This window comes from Sorex araneus, chromosome 2, assembly GCF_027595985.1.
Source record: "Sorex araneus isolate mSorAra2 chromosome 2, mSorAra2.pri, whole genome shotgun sequence".
Lineage (NCBI taxonomy): Eukaryota > Metazoa > Chordata > Mammalia > Eulipotyphla > Soricidae > Sorex > Sorex araneus.
In genome coordinates this window covers 125009730-125033439 of record NC_073303.1, presented here as the reverse complement: position 1 = coordinate 125033439, position 23710 = coordinate 125009730, and the positions used below count along the sequence as shown (strand labels likewise).

Here is a 23710-nt window from a genome sequence, read left to right as displayed (position 1 = left end):
TGTTTCATGCAGCTGACCCTGACTCAATCCCCAGCACTACAAATGGTTCCCCAAACAAAAAACAGAGGCAAAGACCAAGCATCATTTGGCTGTCATCCCGTTGCTCATCGATTTGTTCAAGCGGGCACCAGTAACGTCTCTCATTGAGAGACTTATTGTTACTGTTTTTGGCATATCCAATGCGCACGGGTAACTTGCCAGGCTCTCCAAGAGGGGCAGAGGAATCGAACTTGGGTCGGCCGAGTGAAAGGCGAACGCCCAACCGCTGTGCTATCGCTCCAAGGACTCAAATACAATAAATGAAGACTCAAGTAGGATATAGATTCTCTTTCATACAAAACGTGCACAAAATACCAATGAGACACGGGGCACCAAAATATTGTTCTTTGGTTTTAGGGCTATTTTTGGGGGGGAAGGGGGAGTGGGCTTTGGGTCACCCTGGAGAAGCTCAGTGCTTTCTCCTGGCTCTGTGCTCAAGGATCACTCCTGGTGGGTTCCAGGGACCAAACTAAGGTTAGCCTCAGGCAAGGCAAGGTACTCTATTGTATATCCCTGTACTGTCTCTCCAGCTTCTTGCTACTTTTTGAAAAGTAGCATTTCCCACCACCACCTCTCAGTATTTCAACAAGCCCATCCTTTCTAAAACATATAAAATGTTTTTGTTTTTACAGCCGAAACTTTGCAGTGCTTAGAGTTTACCTAGCAGGGACGTGGCAAGGGACCATATGCAGGGGGGAAAGATTGTATGTGGTACCAGGAAGTAATCAAAGCTGGGTCGGCTATATGCCAAGGTAAGCACCCTACATGCTGTTCTATCGCTCCCTCCTCTAACCCATACACTTTCATCACAGCAAACATAGCTATTAGTAAGGTGATACTACATAAGGGACAGCAAATATTAAAGCTTATTATCTGACCTAATTTATGTCAGTGAATAGCAGGTGTTATCCAGTAGCTTCAGTAAACAGTGAGAGCCAGGTTGGAAGCTCCTTAAAGCCTAAAATTCAACAGTTCTAGAAAACTGAATCCCAACTATTTTATTCAAATAAAGTAAAAATACCCCACATGTATCTTCCTTTTGGGGTGCAATTAGGCCACAATAGCATTGCTGTGGACTGAACCGAGGGCTCCTGTTGTCTGTAAAGCATACAATCCAGCCCTTTCAGAGGCTTATATCCTCACCCCCACACAAATTTTAAACGTATTTTTAACACTATCCTCAGTAGAAAATTTAATTCCACTTTTGCAGCACAACGTCAAGGTCCAAACTGTCCTGCAATTTCCTTGGGCAGAGAGGATTTTTCTAGAACTGACACCTTATTCTGCAGACTCACTGCACCATGTCATTTCTTGGTATTTTAATGTTCTAGAAAGAAAGGAGGCAAAGCAGCTTTTTGATGGAAATTGGGCCTCTAGATTTGGAAATCAATCCCATACTCCCCCTTGTGGCTGGAGTGGCTTTTTCCTTTCAATTACAACTTCATCAGTTGCTTCCAACTAATCAATTAGGAAAACAAACCCTCTCATCAGGTGAGGTCCTGATCTAATGTGGCAGTATTTGCACAGTGTTGGCAAAAGGAAGCAAAAGTTTATAAGTTCTATAATTGAATAAGGTCACAGATATGAAGAAACAAACTTCTTACCTCAAGGATGGAAATCAAGAGAATTCTGAGCACTCATGCAATGAAGTATTTTCTATTAACAGTGACAAATCTCATGTAATTTTATATTTTCCATCTTACTTTATGTGACAGGGATCAAACCCAGGGCCTCACATACTAAGACATGCATGCTTCTACAGCTTTATCCCTGGCACACATCATCCCCTTTTAACTCTTAAAACCAAGAATTATCCCTGGTCTTAAGTATAAAGTTTTGTTATAATTCTTGTTAAGAGCTAACTCAGTCAACTCCCAGAATTTTGCACAAAATACAAGATAACAGTAAAATTCAAACATGACAGAGAACCCAAAACATAAAAAGCTAAAGTAAGTGGCATTAAAAACTGCTGAATTATATCAATCAGGTTCAGAGAATTCTGGATCTTTAAAGCTAGCAAAATAATCCCAACAGAATCAATACTTTAGACCTCAAATTCAAAATGTAGCCTTAGTGGCAGAAGAGGATAGTTCAGTGTTAAGTTGGACTTAAGTTCAATCCCTGGAACCACAATGGTCTTTGAGTACTGCCAGGTATGACGAAAAAAAACACAAGTAAGAAAGAACCCTTTCTCCCCAATGTAGCTTTATCTCTTTAAGAAAAAAAAAAGTATGAGATATCATGACTTACAAAGTTATTTATAATCAAGTTTCAGATGTTCCCAGCGTATAGTTTTTTTTTTTTCCCCTTCTTTGGGTCACACCTGGTGATGCACAGGGGTTACTCCTGGCTCTGCACTCAGGAATTACTCCTGGCGGTGCTCAGGGGACCATATGGGATGCTGGGAATTGAACCCAGGTCGGCCACGTGCAAGGCAAACGCCTTACCTGCTGTGCTATTGCTCCAGCCCCCTCCAGTGTATAGTTCTTTAAAAAGTATTTGGGCCACATCTAGAAGTGTTGAGTGCTTACTCCCGGTTTGTGCTCAGAGATGACTATATGGGTGCCAGGGATCGAACCAGTACGTGGTTGCAGACACATGCCAGGCAAACAAGCACCTTAACCTTTCTGTCATCTCTTTGGTCCCAAACTGAAGCTTTTAGAAGTTAAAAGTAAAATGGTAAAGTACCAAAAAGAACTTACTGCAAGTAACTGGAAACTCTGATTTTCTGGGAGCTGGGGCACATCTGGTGGTACTAGGGAGCTAGTCCCGGACTGATGCTCAGGGACTGCTTCAAGCAGTTTTGGGAATCGAACCCAGAGCCTCACGCATGGAATGAAAGGCAAGTACTCTATCCTCCAGCCTACAAACGCTAGCTGTTAAAGATTATTATTGACACAAATGGGTGGGCTTTCCTTCACCCTCCCTTTAAAAAGCAAGAACTAAACTTGGTCGTGATAAAAATTTTTCACTAAAGGCTTCATCCCCTTATATTTCTACGTTTTTTCTTTGCTTGGAACACCTCATTTGTATCATTTAAACTTGCATATGCAATAACTATAAATTCCTAGTTAGATGTCTACATTTAACATTCATGCAAAACTTTATTTCTTATTTTTATGTACATGTTTCTTTTCTAGAATCAGATTCTTTAAGAACAACTCTTCTCAGATATACTTATATCTGAGAAATATACCTGGGGGTTATACTTCTCATCAAAGTATAACTTTGGGCTCAAAGTATAACAAAGGGCTTCTCAAATACATGATCAATACATATTAAAGAGCACAAGATTATAAAAATTATCTTAATGTCAAATTAACATATCAAACCACACCATTATAAAAGATTATCAAGGAAAGTAGGGAAGTAATTTCCAAAGCATCCTAGAGGTAGTTCATATTATCATTCTCATTTAGAAGATGTAGCAAATCACAATAATATAACTTGTCATAAATCATAAACAAAAAATTCACACTCTAGAGCCAGAGACAATACAAGGGCTTGCCTTCCAAGTGGCCGACTCTGGTTTGATGTCCAACATTGCGTACGGTCCCAGAGCAACACCAGGTTAAGCCCTGAGCATTGCCAGATGTAGTTCCAAAGAATAATTCAAACTATGTGCATCACCTCTGAAACATGGTAGGACACACTAACTTCCTTGCTTTTCAAAGACTATTATTCTTCATATTTTATGCCTATAATCTAATTAGCAGCCTGATTGCTATTCTGCCTCACTCCCATGAAATGGAACCAATCGGAGGGAAACTGAAACTGGAAGGAAACCGTACTCATCAACTGAGAATCGTTTATTATATACTATCGCCTGACATAATACTGCCCCCAATCGTCAACTCCACAGAATCACACTAATTTTTGGTTTTGGGGCCACGTCTGGCAGTGCTCAAGGACTTACTCCTGGCTCTCCATTCAGGGTTGGCCCCCGGGTTGGATGCATTCAAATCAAGTGCCCTACTTGATTTGAACGCTGTACTATAGCCCCAGCCCTTCAAATCACATTTTAATGTGGTACAGGTAGGATTTTTAACAAGTGTCCCTGAATTAAAAGTACTTTAAGTGAGCGCTTCTAAACTGGGCAATATCTATAGTATGTTTTTTGTCCGTTAGTGCTAGGGCACAGGGATGGTATTAGGATCATGGCTGCAGTCACATTCTAGGTAACTGTCTTAAACCTTTATATTCTCCAGCCCCTACAGTGTTCTTATTTTGTTTTGGAGGGTTTTTCACCACATGCTGCTATGCTCAGGGCTTACTTCTGGCTCTGGGCTCAGGAATCAATCCACAGGCATCCTGGGGATTAAACTAGGGATAAGGCGCATGCATTGTCAGCATCACTATACGTTGTCTCTATACTCTCCAGCTACTTGCTGTATAAGGGGTGAAAAAAAAAAAAAAGCTAACAGTCTAGGGATCATGGACCAATAATCTAAGTAAGTGTATCTTGGCAAAGTATGTACTTTGTATGTACAAAGTATGTACAAATCACCAAGCTGAGAAATAATCAGCTTACAATTGGCAATATTGCTAATCTAAAAAAAACCTTAAGATCCCAAACTCATTTGTAATCCATTTCTCCTTTAATTATAACTAGCCCATTAAAAACTCACATTCCTGATAAATCAAACGCAGTGACAGCTTTCCTAGATTTTTAAAATTAAATAAGGATACAGGTCAACCCAGTGGCAAAGTCTCATTTTGAGATACTTAAAAAATCAAGTAAATCTCTGACTGACGGGGGGGCGGAGGCGCAGGTTGGCATTCCCAGCAGTACTGGGGACAGAGGTGCCAGGGATTCTAAGTACGTACTCAGGCCACCGTGCCATCTCTCCAACTCTTTAGGCTTATCTCTGGACTATCCTTTCCTTACCTAGCATACAATTATGGTTAGTACTAGTCATTTTTAAATTCATTTTTATCTAGGCTTTGAGAAGCAAGAAAAAGTTCACACTGCAAATTCTAGCAAGAAAAAAAAAAAGAAATTCACACTGATACGTATACTTATGTCTTGGTTATTAGAAAACTGTATCACCCAAACATTCACACTTGTTTAAACAAATTGTATCAATAAACAAAAAGAAATATTTGAAGACCTGAAAAAAATTAACAAGCATAAACTGTATCTATTCCAGTGTGCTATACAAGAAATTGACAGTAAATCAGCTTTCTTCACTCAGTTCTGCTTCCACACTCTCACAGAACTATGAATCAATAGAAATAGTGAAGGGCTAAGGAGAAAGCTCTGGGCTGAAGCAAACAGTCTTCCTGTGGGAAGTCCAGCTTAATTCCCAGGCACATGATCCTCAGAGTACCACCAGGACTGACACCAAGGACCAAGCCAGGAGAAACTCTTCTAAGTGTGGTCCCATAAAAAAGATCTCACCAAACAGTATACTATACTGCCTGACATCATGATACATGCCTTCCCAGAACACTGCAATACCACAGAGATGACGAGACAACCACTCTTGCACAGCAATTTCCACTGAGATCAGTTGTTCATAATTCAAGGGAGTTAGAGAACAAATGGAGATGGCCCATTGAAGAGAGAGATACACCTAGTACAGTGGGAACTATGACATATTTAGTAGTTAAAAATGTGCTCCCCTAGAGCCCGAGTGATAGTACAGCAGGTAGGGCGTTTGCCTTGCACTCGGCTGACCTTGGTTCGATCCCCAGCATCCCATATGGTCCCCCAAGCACCGCCAGGAGTAATTCCTGAGTGCAGAGCCAGGAGTAAGCCCTGTGCATTGCTGGGTGTGACCCAAAATGAAAAGAAAAAAAAAAAAAGTGCTCCCCTTTCCAGGCCAAGTTCAAATTTGTATCAGCTGGTATTTGGCATAGCTTATTCCTCCAGTGTAATTTTTACAAGAGAAACGAACATCACCAGCATCAATGGCCCTGTTTTCAAGAAGGAATGTAGTCAATCCTTGAATTGAGAAAGTTAAGGTAAACTGAGTTAGATCAAAGGTGCCCTCAGTATCCTGGTTTAGTTCAGACAACCCCAACTTTGAGTGAAGAAAAGTATATCAAAGCAGATTCTAAAATGTTTTGTTCAACACTGATCAGGACTAATTTTTTTCAGTGTTATAATAAAACATTCTTCCAGGACCTACAACATATGTAAGATCAAGCAGATGTCCAGAACAAAACCAGTGTTTTCAAAGGAAAAGACAGGGGCTGGAGAAATAGTACAGCCAGTTGGGCACTTGCCTTGCATATGGCTGACTTAGCTTCAATCCCTAGCACACCATATGACCCTTAGCCTTAGCAGGAGTGATCTGACTGCAAACCTAGGAGTAAGCCGTGAGCACTGCCTTTGGTGGTCCCAATTTTTTTAAACAGCAAAGACTAAGTTGCTGGGGGGTTGGGGGGGGTGTGCACGAGGGAATAATGGAATAGTAAAGGTAGCAAGACTGTGTAAATAACCACAAGGAGCAATAAAGGTTTGTAAGTTAGCATTTGTATATTAATAGTATATCATATTTCTCCTTACGCTATCACTTTCTTGTCATATGTTTCCGAATGGAAGGTACTATCCTTGGGTACTGCTACATACAAATTAAGTATTCAACATTGAAGTCAAGGTTGAGGACATAGATGGAGGGAACAAGAAGGCAACTAACAACTTGCAGGCAGAAAACATAGCCAAAGATGCCATTGTGTTTAAGCATAGGAAATATGCCAAAATAGGTTATTAGAAGAGGCAGCTTCAAAATGATGAACTCTGGCATTGGGAAAATTAAAAGTATCAATTCCCAATCACCTAAAATAATGTTTAATTCTCAAAATAAAACCATCACAATAGTTATATGGTAACAAGGACGAAGTCACTAAAGTTCTCACACTGGGGGGCTGGGGGTGGAGGGGGGAATGAATGCATTCTAAAATTATACTATTAAACTTAAACTTCAAAACTGACACCAGGGACTGGAGCAATAGAGCACAGCAGGTAGGGCGTTTGCCTTGCACATCGCCCACCCAGGTTGATTCCCAGCATCCCATATGGTACCCTGAGGGCCGCCAAGTTAATTCCTGAGTGCATGAGCCAGGAGTAATCCCTGTGCATCAACCGGGTGGACCCAAAAGCAAAAAATAGTAATAATAAAAAAAAAACTCACTGACATCAGAACACTCGTAGTTTTGACTTAAATTATTTCTCTTGGGCTAGGATGTAGCTCACTGGTAGAGCACCTGCCTTTCATGTGTGAAGCCTCAGGCTAAATCCCCAAAACCATCAAAACTTCCTCTGTGCCAAGGTTCACTAATTAAGACAATACTTAAAATGCATGGTCAAAATAAACACACAATATTTAATTTTTAAAAACAGCATTATTTCCTAATTTGGGTTCCCTTTACAAGCTAGAACCACTTAATAGATGTGAAACAGATATTATATTCATCCCTAGGTCATTAAACGGTTCAAAATGCCAAAACCCTCCCAAAATATAGCAAGACAATATACAAAGGATAAACTGATGGAGGGTACCGAAGAACTATCCTAATAAACAGGAAATTACTCCAGAGACTAGAACTGAAACACAAGTCAAATCTTACTTAAAAAAAAAAAAAACCGATAATCATGTCCATGAAAAACTAATATATTAATACTGTAAACAAAATAAACAATTTTAATTGACAATCATAAAAGCTGATTTCCTTTGTAAAACAACTGCTTTGCATTTCTATCAACTGACCTTCAGAGAGAAAAATCTGACATCACTTCCTCTGATGTGTTTTTCGTAACTTAGAGCAGGCATCTGGCTCCTAATCTAACCAATATCCTCTACTGGTCGAATCTCTTGCAAAATTCTTGGAGAAGCGTTTTACATGTAGAAACGTTCTCTCCACCCAAGGCTCTGAGAGAACCATCAAGAATCCAACAACTACTAGAAAACTTTCATTTAATTTGTTGGGGGTCTTTTTGGATTGCTTTTAGGCCACTTTGGGTAGCACTCAGGGATCACTCCTGATGGTGTTCAGGGGACCAAATGGGGTACCAAGAATCAAACCCGGGTATGATGCATGCAAGGCCGATGCTATAATCACCATACTACTGCTCAATTTGATGAATTAACTACATTCCTTCTTACTTAGTCTGGTTAATACCAGATTCTTTTCTCCTGAGTAAACAATATCCACGACCTAGTCCAAATGACTGAGGATAGTAGGTTTTTAGATTATCAGGAATCCTCCCAACATCTTTTCAATAGTTCCATTTGTTAATAAAACATGCCATTATACTATCTGTAATCACTTCAAATGCTACTTAAGTGTTATGAAATGCAAGTAAAAAAAAGAGGTGTTCTGATGAAAATTAAATAGAAAGCTTTTTATACCAATCTGTTTTGGGGGTAGGGTACACCCAGCTGTGTTCAGGGATCATTCCTGAAGGTGCTCAGGGCCAGGGAGGCCCATTCCCCACTGGATGATCTCTCTGGGGACTCACTGTCCCTCATTCCTGTGGGGTTTGTCTTTTCTTTTCCTTTTTTTAGTCTTACACTTGGACAATTCAAAAATTAGGGAAAATCTACATCTCTAGGACACTAAATGCAAATGGAAACATTTTTTGGGGGAGGGAGGACACACCCAGAGGTGCTCAGGGCTCACTCCTGGCAGGCCCGGGGTACCATATAAGATGCCAAGAATGGAACCTGGGTTGACTACATGCAAGGCAAATGCTGTACCTGCTGAACTCCAGTCCCTATGACAACTTTCATGTTTTATATTTAAGATGTTTTAAAACAAGTATGATCACACATACTAGAACAATTTTGCAATAAACAAGGATACCCTTACTGTATTCCTAATGAAGTATTAGATTACTGGTAACACTGGCCGTTCTTTAAAGAGAAAATGGAAAATAAAACTACTCTCTCTGAGCAAATGGAACTACGGGTGAGTTGTTTTTCACTAAGTAAAATGCCTCCACTACAACTAAATACAATTTCCTTCCTCTTTTAAGAGTCATTGGGCAGGCTGAGATGGAGACAGCTCATAGGACTGGTGTGCATACCTCCTCAGATGGGTGAATTCCCTTTCCTCATCCATGTCCCTTCCCCACCCACCTCGGCACAACAGGAAGCAGCCCGGCACCACTCTGTGGGGCACCGACCGCCTCCCTCCAGACCCAAAAGTTATCATTTAATCTCCTAAGTGTGTAGTTTTTAAGACGTTCAGATTTCCCTTTCCCTTCTAGCTAATTCCAACTTCACATCATTCTTTTATTTCATTTTACTAAAAAAAAAGGTCACCTCACTGGTAAGGAGGATTTCACTGATTAGTCTTATACTAAACAAAAAGGATCACTGGTAATACTTAATCAGGAGACTGTGCCCTTCCACACTTTCCCACTCATTCCTTGTTTATTGTTTACACTTTTCATCTCCCTAACTTTCCAAATGTACAATATTACCAACACTACCTCACTAGGTAAATTTTTTTTGTTTGTTTTTTGCAGGGGCACATTTGGCAGGGTTCACGGACCATACAGGGTGCCTGGGATCCAACCTGGGTCAGTTTCGTGCAAGGTAAGCATCCTAACTGCTGTACTAGCTCTCTAGTATAGCAATACTTCTAAAAATGACCACTGACACATCACTACTGATAGAGACTATACCATGTACTCCTTTCTCAAAGAGGCTACAGTTGTCTGTCATAAAAATTCTAGTTCCTTTATGATGGTAATCTTGTGCTGCCCAGCATGACCCCCAAAATTGCCTTAAGCCAATAAAAATGTAGAAGTGGAACCTCATTAGTTTAAAGAATCATTATTACTCAACCATTGCTGCCAATGCTGAACTTGCAACTTTCACTGCTGCTTACCACCAGACGAATTGAGTAGGGCTTTAGGTTTTAAGTGTAACTTTCAAAAAATTACCAGTGGGTACGGATGCTCTGTGTTTGCCCTCTCTCCCCAGTAAGTTCTCAGTCTTCTTGGAGCTTCTGTATCTCACTCAGGGACTGAGATTCCCCTGCCCCTTGACTAGGCAGGCTTGTCCAGTTACTACCTTAAAACTGTAAGAACAGAGTTGCCCAAAAGTGAAACAAACACGATATAGGTAGTAGTCAAGTTGCTTTAAAGGATTCTCTTTCTCCACTACAATCTCATGGGGTAGATATTCCCATTTAGGTGAGCTCAGTCTTCCCAGAAAAAGTGATTTCCTTCAGCCAGGAAATTATTAAAAGGCAAAAGTTGGTTTGACTCAATCGTAACAATTCTTTTTATACCATTACATTTTTGAATTTGAATCTCCAAATTTCCACTTCACGTTCAAGAAAAGACATCCCATTTTTAACTCCAGATGGTAGGGATCAAAGGTACTGAGCCCCTAGTACTGGAACACCAGGAGCTTTGGGTGTAAGATCTGACAGGTCAGGCTACCGTATTAGTTTTACAATTTCAAATTAACAGTGCAAGGATGAGAATTCTTAAGTTCTTTCTTAAAATAACCAAGTTCAATATGTGAATTTGCTTCCAACCAATATTTTTCAGCGCATATTCTCTGGTTCTCTGGTATACTAGTAAATGGCAATAACTCTTGAAAACTGGAGCCTGAGAGCACAGCAGGTTAGGTGCTTGCCTTGCACTGTCAGGTTCTATCCCTAGTACCAATTATGATCCCCCCCCTCCCAGGCATCACCAGAAGGATCCCTAAACAAAGAAAGCTAGAAATGATTCAGGCGTGGCCACCAAACTAACACTTAAAATTAGCAATAAGGATTTAAAAAGAGGCTAAAGAGGGGCTGGAGCAATAGCTCTGCAGGTAGGGCGTTTGCCTTGCACGCGGCCGACCCGGGTTCGATTCCCAGCATCCTATATGGTCCCCTGAGCACCGCCAGGGGTAATTCCTGAGTGCAGAGCCAGGAGTGACTCCTGTGCATTGCCAGGTGACCCAAAAAGAAAGAAAAGGAAAAAAAAAGGTTAAAGAGTTCTTTAGAAAAACTTTCAATTTTAGAGTTTAGCCCCCTGTATTTATAGGGAGTATGTTTTCTTAAGCGGTAGGCATAGGTGTTCAAATTGTAAGTCTGGCTCATCACTGATGCTACATCCTTAAAGGAGACAACCTGCTTATTTTTTCTAAACAGGGAAAAAAAAAAAGAGGAAGAGATAGTACAGAAGGCAAGAAACTTGTTTTGGGGGATGTTTTATATTTTGCTTTTTTGGTTTTGGGGCCATACCTGGCTGTGCTTAGGAATTACACCTGGCAGTGTGCTTGGGCAACCATATAGGATTCTGGGGACTAAACCCAGGCGGGCTGTGTGCAAGGCAGGTGCCTTACCCACTGTAATAAAGGCCAGAAAAAACCTGAATATTTAAATTACCTTTTATTTTTTTTGCTTTTTTGGGGGTCATACCTGGCACAGGGGTTACTCCTAGCTCTGCACTCAGGAATTACTCCTGGTGGTGCTCAGGGGATGCTGGGAATTGAACCCGGGTTGGCTGTGTGCAAGGCAAATGCCCTACCCGCTGTGCTATTGCTCCAGCCCCTAAATTATCATTTTTATGGTAAAATAAAGCTAAAGCAATGTGACTAATGAAGTACATACCATTCAAATAATTTTTTCCTAGTTTAAAAATACCAGTTCTACTCTCATTCATTTATTTCACTAAAAAGTTAAAAAGTTTACGCAATATCATTTCAAAATCAACTACTGCCCAGAAAAAGAAAAAAAGAGGGTACTTGATCCAACAACACGGCCATATATGGTTCCTAGAGCACTGCCAGGGGCCACAGTGTCAGGCAGAGCCCCCTAAGCACTGCTGGGTGTGGCACAAAAATGAAAGGAACCAAGAGGAGGGAGGGAGGAGGAAAAAAAGACGGGAGGGTGGTGGGGAAGAAACCTGCTTAAACAAAATCACGGTATCTATAAATACCAGATCTTCCCAAGTTGAAACAGACAGCCTTGGAAAATTAGCGGTGCTGCTGACCTAATTTTATTACCCTCCCCCCCAGCCCCAAGAAGCCCTTTTGTTCAAAGTATTTAACAAATACTCATTATCTACTATTTTTTAGAAGGCAAAAGTCAAAGATCACTAACAGAACTTTTTACTCTTGAAAGCATAAGAGCTGAAAACAAAATCTTGTTTAGGATTTGCTGAATTTGTTTACGTGGTAAAGAAATCAAACTTTCATTTACATGTACTTTTAAGGAGCAACAGCACAGCGGGTAGGGCATTTGCCTTGCAGGTGACTGACCCGGGTTCGATTTCTCCGTCCCTCTGAGAGCCCAGCAAGCTACCGAGAGGCAGAGGCAGAGCCTGGCAAGCTACCCGTGGCGTAGTCAATATGTCAAAAACAGTAACAAGTTTCACAATAGAGACATTACTGGTGCCCGCTCGAACAAATCGAACAATGGGACAACAGTGCTACAGGAAAATGCCCACGATGACATGAATTTATACTGTCGAATTCATACAAATTTGCATGTTGAAAACATGCAAATTCCCACCTGAACAGTAACAAAGCTAGTAAAAGGTAAATACTACAAGGCCTCCCTTTTTAATCCCTAAACCTTTTTTTCTTGGCTTTTTGGGTCACACCCAGCCATGCACAGGGGTACTCCTAGCTCTGCACTCAGAATTACTCCTGGCAGTGCTCGGAGGAACAATATGGGATGCTGGGGATTAAACCCCAGTCAGTTGTGTGCCAGGCAAACAAACGCCCTATCCACTGTACTATCACTCCAGCCCTAAACCTGATATTTCTTTTTTGCTTTTTGGGTCACACCCAGCATTGGACAGGGGTTACTTCTGGCTCTGCACTCAGGAATTACTCCTGGCGGTGCTCAGGGGACCATATGGGATGCTGGGAATCAAACCTGGGTCGGCTGCATGCAAGGCAAATGCATTACCCGCTGTACTATTGCTCCAGCCCCTAAACTTAATTTCTGATTAAAGAAATCTATAACTTATAATATGGGACTAGTAAAAAATTGGTTAAAAAATTTTAACCAGTAGGTGTCAAAATTGGTGGGAAAGGTCATCATGAACTACATCCACTAGCATGTAGATAGGTGAAAAAGCAAAGAAAAAAATCACCTCCTTTATTATAGAAAAAAAATGTATTTTTTTTAAAGTTTTAACAATTATTATCTTAGCAAACCACAAGATAAGCATTTGTCATTTAGCCTCAATGAAAGTATAGATATAGAAATCCTTTCTCATTTTAGGAAATGAGTCGTCATAAATTCTGAGTAAGCATGTAAAAAGAAAAAAAAAACACTCAGGACATATACATAAGAAAACTATGATCACATTAGAAGATATTACTGTGCTGCAAAAGACAGCATTAAGAGTATCAACTAAGAAAAATACAATTTAAGAATTAAAGTCACCTTATTAGTGATTCTAATGTAAAGAAATTTATCAAGTCCTCTAACAGTCCCCCAGCCTCACTACACCAGAAAGAATCCATTAGCATTCAGTACGAGTTCTTCCATGAATGAGATTCAAACAGTAGGTGTATGTGTGGATTTCCACCCTGAATGGCACTCAATAAACCAACCTGTCCAGAGAAACCGATCTACTACCTCTTTCTAACCTGAGTCTTGCCATACTGAAATGGAACCTGTAACCTGAATCTTGTGATCTAAAGGTAGTCACTTTTATTGGGGTGTGTGGGAGGGGAGGAAGGGGTTCTCTGGGTTTCACCCAGCAGTACTCAGGGATCATATGGGGTGCCACATGCAAGCCAAGTGCCTTAAATGCTCTATTATCTCTCTGGGCCTGAAGATAACCATTTAATAAAAATCACTTTAAATATTTCAAAACTCCAGGTTTCATTGAAAAGTAACAATACTGAAGTATATAGGATGGAGTATACTATAGATGGGATCAGCCCACATACCCTGATTCACTCTCCCGAATCAGAAAGTTATCACTTGACAGATGGAAAGTAGCCCAAATGCAGTACACTTAGTTCATGTTTTAAAGAAAAAACAAAACCCAGCATTTTAACATGGAAAGTAATGAATACGTAAAATACATTCTTGAGCTATTCATGACCTCTTATTGGGGCTGTCTGTTCAAAACTCATTTCAACGCTTAAATACAGAAGAGGCAATGATTACCTGTGAAGTTAAAGAGTTTTCTGGTTGGTTGACTAACTACATTAACATAGTGGCTAAGTCAGGGAAGGGAACCATGTCTACTACACAGTCTCCTCCTATTACAGCTCTTACATAAAACCATCTCTATAGAAATTTCTGTATCCACACATGTACATTTCAGAGAATTAACCCTAGAACAGCAGCCTAACCATAACTGAATCAGTAACCCTATTCTTTATCTTTCGAAATATACTACCAGCCTATTTTTAAGTCTACCTGAACCGATAACCCATTGATTTACTTCATGAGCTTTGAGTACACTAGAGCATCTTTTAATAATGACACTCAAAGGATGTTAAAATTTAAGCTCAACTTTTAAAAGGGCAGAAAAAAAGAAAAGATGGAAAAGATAACCGATATTTATTAATAGAAACTCTAGGTTCTGTAAAACTTGATGATGATTGATTCTCACCAGTACATCATTGCAGATATCTCTCAGCTCGGTCTCAATTTTCTCTCTGTATTCTCGAGCCATCTGCTGCTTTTTCTCAGCACCTTCCGTCTTTTGCTCAATACTTGACACAACCCTCCAAGATGACCTACGGGCTCCTACAACATTTTTATAAGCAACGGAGAGAAGATTCCTCTCCTCATTGGATAACTCAGCTCCTTGCTCAGTTACAGACTTCATGCAGGCTGCCATGTCATCATACCGCTCAGCCTGCTCTGCCAGTTTGGCCTTCTGCACCAGCTCATTTTTATCCATGACTGGATGTTGTTCTGCAGGGGAAAAAAGAGACAGCGTTTAGGTATTTCCACTGAAACAGACTCAATGTATCTGGTGTAAATAAACTACAAATACCTCAAACCTCGACCCCTTTAAAAATCATTCACATAAAAACTTAAGAAACAATCTCACAAAAGGATCAGAAAAACAAAAACTGGCAAATTCAGCAAGCAAAAGATAAATTCAAAGTGCCCAACATCAGTTTAGCAAAACCAAAATTACATATTTCCTATTTATTCAAGATCCTAATTTCACACTATGTCAAAATGTTAAGAGGTTGCCTTAAAAACCAAGCCTTTTCTTATTTGGCTGATATCAATTAAACCCTGTCTCTAGAGGAATAAAAATGTAAGGTTTTTTGTACTGCAAGCACCATTTAAGAAAGATTTTATTTAGATTACACTTTCCAGAACCACCATTATCAATTAAATGGCGTTCCCCCCCCCCCTTGCTCTTGTCAGGAATGTTACCTGCTCTTATCAGCAGTGTTCAAATTCAGTTGTATTACCACACCCCAAATTCACTGGAGCTCTACTTCATATGCGAGCAGATGACAGCTAATGGCTTTCCAAGAAAAACGACCAAAAATGCTTGTTCTACAGTATTTTTACTGCAACACAACTACCTACCCAAGATCAATATGCAACCATCGGGCCTCCTTTGTCCATAACCTTGTCACACGCACCCAAGTTTAAATGTTCAAGTGAACACTACAATGCATTAAGTGCTTCCAGTGCGACAAACATTTGTAAGATCATTCCATTTTTCACGTAGAATGCCTGCATTTTATTTCTCATAGCCAAAGCTAAATTCAATATTCTCACTCAAGCTGCCCCTGAGCATGAGTTCCCATCGAATTATTTTATGTCTTCCCAACACAAAATTCCATGTCAGCTCCCTACATCGTAAATTAGCTTTGTGAGGAACAGCAAAAAAAGGGGGGGAAAATGTAACCCCCCCTACATTTCCATTTACCTACGACAACGCGTCTTTAAAGGTAAACCTCTGCTGCTAAAGCCACACGGAGAGACGCTCAACAGTGAGCCCACGGAACAAAAAGAAAGGGGGGAAAAGCGGGCAGCCTCGGAGCGCTGGGGAAGAAAAAAGGCCAAGAGGCACGGTCGCGGTGGGAATCCACTCGGCAGTTACCACCCACCTGCCCGGGGAGACCCGCAGTAATTTCCTCTCCCCGACCCGAGAAGCGCCCAGGGCCGGACGCTCAGCCTGGAGGGTTCCAACGGGGAAACCGTTTCCCTGCCAAGGCAGGAGCGCGATCGCCCACCCCCCACCTCCCCCGGGGCGCCGAGGAGCCCCCCCAATGCGCTCTCTGGCCAGTGGCCCTGCCCACGTCGGGGGAGGGGTGTGTGTGTGCCAGAGAAAGGATGGAAAACCCGCACAAAGGTGCCCGGCCGCCGCGGCGGGGTGCGGGCGCGCGGGGCTCCCGGCCGCGCCGCTCCACTGCGGAGGCCTCGCCGCGCCCAGTTAACCCTTCCCGGGCCCGCGCCGCGCCCCGCGCCCGGCTCCGCCCCAGCCCGGCTCCGCGCCGCCCGCCGCGCTCTTTGTCATGGCGGCCTGGGGCCGGGGGAGGAGCGCCGCGCCCCCGCCCGCCGCCGCCGCTGCACCTCGGGGGCCGCCGCGGCCCGCCCGGCGCCCGGCCCGCGGGTCCCCCGCGCCGCGACAGCTGCAACCCCGCGGGGGCAGGGAGCCGAGGCCCGGGCCACACCCCGGCGCGCCGGCCCCCGCCGGCCGCTGGGGCGCGGGGACCCCCGGCCCGGCCCTCCGAGCCCCCCTCCCGCCTCCCAGCCGGCCCCCCGAGCGCGCCCATCCTCGGGAGAAAGGGCCGCCCCTCCCCCCGAAAGCCCCCCAGCGCGCCTCCCGCCCCGGGCCGCGGTAGCCAGGAAACCGGGGCCCGCCGGCCGCCCACGGGCCGGGGGGGGGTCCGGGCGGGGGTCCCGGAGGGGCGCGAGAGGGGGCGGCCTCACCTGCGCTGCCGCCCCCGAGGCCCCTCCTGGCGCGCGCGCGGGCGGAAACTGGGCGCGGGCGGGTAGGCGCGGGCGGGCGGGGGCCGGGGGAGCCTCGGGACCCTCCCTCCCTCCCTCCCGGGGCCCCGCGGATCCACACACACACCGCCCCCGTTGGCCGGGGCGGCCGGCGAGGGGCGCCCGCGGCCGGCCCCCGCCCGCCCGAACCTGGCGGAAGCGCAGCCGCCGCCCGTCCCCGCCCGCGGAGACGCCGCCTCGGCCCCGCGCCGCTCCGCGCCGGGCGACCGCGGCGGCCCCAGCGTCTCCGGCCTCGGGCGGCGCAGGGGTCGGGGCGGCTCGGGCGGCGGTGGCGGCCGGGCGCCTCACCTGGGTCCCGAAGGGGCGGCGGCGGCGGCGGCGGACGGGCCGGGGCTCGGCGGGCTCTGGGCGGCGGCGGCGGCGGCAGCGGCGAGGCTGAGACTCTGTCCCTGGATCTCGCTGCTCACAGGCTACAGCCGCGCCGCAGACACGGGGTTTCCTCCAATCACCAGCCCCGGCAGCAGGGGCACCACACGCACGCTGACGTCAAACGCTGCTATGGCAACCGTTGATTGGTGCCCACAGCTCGGGGTGGGGGTGGGCGCCCGCCCGCCCAGCACAACCGCCGCTCCCTGGCGCGCGCCTCCGGCCCGCCCGCGCCCGAGGGCGAGCGCCCGGGAGCGCGCAGCCGCGCCCGCCTCTCCGCCTCGAGGCCCGGAGCCCGGGGCCGGCCGGCCCGCCCGCCCGCCCGCCCGCGACCCCCCTACCTCGGCTCGCCCCGCCGCCTCCAGCAGCTCCCACTCCCTCGGAAACCGGCGCCGAGCCGCGCTCTCCCCGCCCCCACCGAGGAGCCGGGCCGCCCCTCTGCGCCTGCGCCGGTCACGCCCGCGGCCACATCCGGGACCTTCCGCGGGCCCGCCGCCCCCTCCCGCGGCCGCGCGCGCGCGCCCCGCCCTCCGTGCTCGGGCGCCGCTGACTGCCCGGTGACGAGAGCGGCTCGGCGGCGCGGGCATTATGAGAGGGACTTGGGGTGGGGGGCAGTGCGGAGGGCGCGGTCACGGGGGACCCCGAAAGGACCCGGCCCCTCCCCCGCGGCCCGCGCCGCCGCCGGTACCTGCCGGCTCCGGGCGCGGCGGCCCGAGACCTTTTAAGGCGCGGCCGGGCGCCGAGTGACGGGCCCGTCTGCCAATCAGGCGCCGTGACAGCTGCCGAGGGGCGGGAGACAATGGGTGGGCGCGAAGCAGGGGTGCGGGGAGACCCCCGTGGCCTTCCGAGAGGCCGGAAAGCCTCCCCCATCCCCCACCAACCCTGAGAACTGGCCGGCGCCTTGGGGCGCGGGAGGGTTTGGGGTGATCGCGTGAAACCTCATCTTGGAGCGAGGCCAAGGACGAGCGGAGCGGAGGCCCGGGCTGGAGGCTCGAGGCCAGCGTGCCCACGCACACACGCACATTTCGTGCCGCAGTGATTGCAAACAAGAAGGTCATGGACCCCCCACCCCACCCTTTTTTTTTTTTCCGCCTGGAAGCGGAGCTCGGAGGCAGCCACCTGGCCGGGGAGCCCGGAGGATGGGGAAGGACCAGAGCGGAAATCGCAGGTGCCGCCCCAACGTGCCAACCTGGACGGCCCGGGGCCGCCGCCCTGCCAGTTCCAGGAAGTTCCTTCCCTCCGCCGCCCGCCCCTGGCCCTGCTCCTCTGGCTCCAACGTGTTAAAGCCGAGAAAGGACGGGTTGGTGGTGCCGGGCTGGCACAGAACCGCTTGCAAAGCTCATAGAGAGTTGCTCGTCGGAGAGGGAGAGAGCTGCTCTCTGGTCAGCGAAACTTCTGGGGCCGCCTCCACGCCCCCCCCCTTTTTACTGAGCCCCGGTCCAGCTTCAAGTCCCCGGAGAGAAAAGAGCCGTAAGCCTCAGGCCTCAGGTTCTGCGGAGGGGGTCTGCATATTTCCCCGCGGCAGGCACAGAAAAACCAAACGAAAAGACTGCTTGCCCTTGGAACCCCCGTTCCTTCTGTCTGCTGGATCGGGCCAGATTTGCTAAGGTGACACCCGGCATTTCCATCGTGCAGTATAAACCAGATAGAATGATCTTCCCAAGATGGTCACACTCTGCAGATTCACAGGCTGAACGGATGAACAAATTGATCGGGTGGTTATTTTTTGGTTTGCAGGCCACACCCCGGAAGTGGTTAGGACTTAGTTCTGGCTCTGCGCTCAGGGGTCACTCCTGGCGGGGGTGGTAGGGAGACTGCAGTGCTGGTGCCTGGGTTGAACCCAACCAAGCTGAGCGGAAGCAAGCACCTTACCTGCTGTTCTCTCTCTCTCTCTCTCTCTGTCTCTCTGTCTCTCTCTCTCTGTCTCTCTCTCTCTCTGTCTCTCTCTCTCTCTCTCTCTCTCTCTCCTGCTTTTGGGGTTTAGGCCACACCCAGCAGTGGGCAGTGGTCACTCTTGCCCGTGTTTGGGGGACCAATGTGGTGCCCAGATGGAGCCTGGGCCCGGCCGGTATGCCAGGCTTTCTCTCTCCCCGCTCCTGATCCCGGTTTTTATTTGTGAGATTAAAGTCACCTTTCTCTGACTCCCAAGTAAATTCAGGGAGTGACTCACTTAAAATGACTAATATTTCAAAACTTTCTCCTTAAAAAAGAAGTCTCCAGTTCTATGTATCAGAAACTTGACAGATAAAGTAACCTCTCTGGAAATGGTAATAGATGTTTCCTTAGTATATGAAATTTGTTTCGGTTGAGTATGTGCCTTTTAGAGGAAATTAAGGAATGTCTATATAAAATAAGTTGTGAACTGACTTGGGAGAAACAACTAAATTAGCTTTTTTTTCTCATGCTCTCTCGAGCAGGACACATATTTGTAGAGACAATAGGAAGTAAGCTTTCACATACTCAACAAGTTCTTGAAATAAAGGTGTAATGAGGTTGCCAGAAGCAAGAATAAAAAATGTTATGAGGGCCCCAGGAGAATATAGCAGGTCAGGTGCTTACCTTGCACTCTGCTGACCCAGGTTTGATCATGGCACCACATATGTCCTGAGCACTGCCCGGAGTGATTCCTGAGCACAGAGCCAGGAGTAAGCCCTGAACACAACCGGGTCTGGCCCAGAATCAAACAAAAAATTATGAAAATCCCAAGTAATAAATATCTTGAAGGACTATGTATAATACTACATAGCAAAGGAAATGTCCAAAGAATAAATGGGACCTATGAACTTGAACTCAGAAATTCACTGGACAACTTTCACCCATCAGCCTGACTTTTTCTTCACGACTGTTGCTTCAGTTCAGTTTCTTAATCTCTGTGCCTTTATTTCTACATAAATAAAATACTGGTAAGAAGAACAACTCATTTGGTAGTAATATGGATTAAGTAAAGTAGCATAATACTGCAATGTGTAATATAGTTATATGGCAGTTGGGTACATTATAATGGAAAAGCACCATTTCTTGTTTGAACATTATTTGTAAATAGCTGTATCTGATATCTCTTCAGTCCAAAGGGTTGTGAATATAATATGTATGATAAGTTAAAAATGTTTTTTTCAAATATGTGAGCCAGAAAAATAGTACAGGGGTTAAGGCACTTCCCTTGCAAGAAGCCAACCTTAGTTCCAGTCGCTGTACGGTCCCTTAGCATCACCAGGAGTGACTGCCGAGCGCTTCTGGGTGTGGCTCGAAAACCCAAAGCCAAGGAGAAGTGGGAGGTAGAAGCTATTCATTCTAGAAAGGCAAACGTGCATTGTCTATTAGCTCAGAGGAGACAGGAGCGAGCAAAGATCACTCTTTTGCTGTACTGGACCGCAACCGTCTCCCCAGTTGTGCACTGTGCATTCAAATAGGAAAGCCCATCATTCCAACAAAGAGCGAACTCTTGGTGAGTTGGCAGTCGCATGGTCTTTAACATGTCATCACCGATCGATCAGGCCATCCTCTCACTTCCCGAGTATGATGTAATGGGAGAACTAGCTGAACACAGCAGGCTCTGGAGGCAGAATTGGGTCATATTTGGTTTGTGGTTCTGGGCTGTGTGACCATGAGTTACTAAACTGGATGTTCTAGTAGCCAACCCCATTTGAAGATTACATGTAAGATTAGGTAGGACAATGAGGAGAGGATCACACAGAAGCTTCTACAGGATGGTCCTCTGTTGGATTTTGTAGCAGGTAAGCTGAGAGGCCACTACACCTCACTTTCCTCTGCCACACCCACTGTTACTATTCCCCTCTTGCAATTGGCTGAGGTCATGTGCCTGGGCACCGACTGATGGAAAGTGACCAGGCAGGTAGTCCCTCCAGCCAACCTGCTTGAAACTGTTGCCACCATCCCCCCCATCACCTACCCCTCCCCCTTGCCCCACACCACCATGGATCTCTACCTGTCATTGGAGAAGATTCTGCCACCTTAAAGGAGGAAGAACTTAATTTGCAAGGAGCTTGAGTGCCCAAAAGCCTGCCTGTCATTTTGGACTTGATTAAGGGATTACTTCTATTTTTGAAGCCATGAAGGTGTAGGACTTTAATCTAAGACACACTGAACTGTTTATAAAGATAACATTGGCAAGTCGAAAGCATGATAAGGATTCCTTTTTAAAGGGGAAAGGATGATGGAGCTAGAGTGATAGTACAGTGGGTAGGGTGCTTGCCTTGCATGCGACCGACCCGGGTTTGATTCCCAGCATCCCATATGGTTCCCCGAGTACCGCCAGGAGTAATTCCTGAGTGCAGAGCCAGGAGTAGCCCCTGTGCATTGCCGGGTGTGACCTAAAAAGAAAAAACAAAGGGAGGGTGAAGAATGAAAATGAAAAAGCAATAAGCAAAGGATACTGATCTGGTAATAAAAGGCAGAGGGAGTATTCTCTGCTTCCTTTTGATTCAGCAATAACCTTAGGAAAGTAACATCTCTTCTAAATCCGTTGAATAGCCTTACTACTTGTTTCCCATTTTTGTTTTGTTTTTGTCATTTTAAGGCCATACCTGGTGGGGCTCAGTGGTTGCTCCTGGCTCTGCACTCAGGAATCACTCCTGGCGTGCTCAGGGGACTAGATGGGATGACGGGGATAGAACCTGGGTTGGGCTTATGTTAGGCAAACGCCCTTTACCGCTATACTGTCACTCCAGCCCTTCTATCACTTTTTTCGAATAACCCTTGACTTGCTATCATCCTCATTCCTTTATCCAACAGTTCCATTTCCCTAAAAATATACATTTTTTTCCCCAACCTATACTTCATAACTGCTCACACACATAGACATACAAACACAGACACATACCTAGCATCCACAGAGATAAGATACACAAACATATAGAGAGACACAGAGAGACATACACATATACTAAACATATGAATACATAGACATACAAACACGCTCAGACATGCATTTATGACATGCATGTACTGTGGCCCCGTTATTGTAAGTTTCCTTCACAGGTGGGGTTTTTGTACATGCTGATGAACAGAACAAAAATGTCAAAACCAAGACAGCCCTCCCCACACCCCGCAGCCAACACTCCTTTCACACATGCTCCGAGGCCTTCACTCCGAGGCCTTCACGCTCGGGGACAGTAATGCTTATTGGGTATAGATGGGTAGGTCCCAGGGCCTACCTGAAGACCAGGGATGAACACAAACACCAAATGCAGTTCTTCAAGCACAGTAAATAGGAGCTAGTAATGACGAGCACACTGTTTAGAAAACTGAGTCCGTGGGGAAATAGGAGTCTTGAAAAACCTATTCAGAAGCTGGAGAGATAGTATGGAGACCAGGCCCAGGCCCTGACCTTGTGTGGTACAGCAAGATTGGTTGTTTTTTTTTTTTGTTTTTTTTTTGGCGTCACACTCAGCAATGCACAGGGGTTACTCCTGGCTCTGCATTCAGGAATGATCCCTGGCAGTGCTCAGGGGACCATATGGGATGCTGGGAATCGAACCCGGGTTGGCCGCATGCAAGGCAAACGCCCTACCTGCTGTGCTATTGCTCCAGCCCCAAGATTGGGTTCTATCACTGCCACCACATGTGTTCCCCAAAACCCTCCAGGAGTGATCCCTGAGCACAGAGCACCAGCAGGTATGGCCCAATCCCCTCTCCCCCAGTAACCCCTTCATATTCATCCTATGCATGTGACTGTTTGGATGAGCCAAACAGAGTCCATTTGGCTTTTTTGCTTTCCACAACAATCTTCATTCCACATGGAAGAGCTTGCTATTCTTCTATTCCTCCTTACCTCATTGTGCAACAGACCAATAGCCCCATGTGCTATTCTAAAGACACAAGCATTTTCTCAAGTTTTCCTTTTCTGGAGTGAATTGTCTTTGGGTTCAATCTCTCCCCGGAAGTTCTCCTGATTACATTTTTCTCCTCTCCCATCGAATTTTGGATCACTCTGTGGTGCTAAGGATTACTTTACTAGAATGCATGCGGGAGGGAATTTGCCCAGTGTCAGAGCAGGGCCCCTGACAGATGCAATTTCCTCTGCTTCATTCTCTAGAAATCTGACAGTTCGAACATGCTGTGTAGGGGCAAATGCACTCTGCCTGCCCCATGTTCTCCTATGGAGCCAACTGTGACATTTATCACCTGTTGAACAGTTGCCCTGACAAGATTCCCTTGCCCATTGTCCAGTTGTCTGCAATAAGGAGAATTGATATTGTCAAGAGACAGAGGCTATCTGTGAGTCCTCTTTAATCAGCAGTGATGAATGGAAACACGACAAACTTGAAAACAGTGGGCTGTCCACAGGCTTCCGCCCGCTGCTTTATCTGCACCTCCTGATTCCATGCTTCTATCCATCACACTCTGTGAACAGCCTCCCCTACCTCCC

The 23710-nt window shown here is 45.9% G+C and overlaps 1 protein-coding gene across 2 annotated transcripts in view; it reads right to left on the bottom strand.

The window, feature by feature from the left end:
• Positions 1–17816, bottom strand: part of YWHAZ (tyrosine 3-monooxygenase/tryptophan 5-monooxygenase activation protein zeta) — a 35269-nt gene extending 17453 nt beyond the window's left edge. Inside the window, exons 1-2 of one of the 2 annotated variants that reach the window (XM_055126015.1) lie at positions 17664–17816; positions 14582–14889 (exon numbers count right to left, since the gene is read on the bottom strand). In XM_055126015.1, the coding sequence (XP_054981990.1) occupies positions 14582–14875 (294 nt within the window). In that variant the 5' untranslated portion in view covers positions 14876–14889; positions 17664–17816. Of the gene's footprint in view, positions 1–14581; positions 14890–17244; positions 17428–17663 lie in introns of those variants that run through there. The other variant, XM_055126014.1, reaches the window with a different exon arrangement.
• Between the last annotated feature and the right edge of the window lie 5894 nt (positions 17817–23710).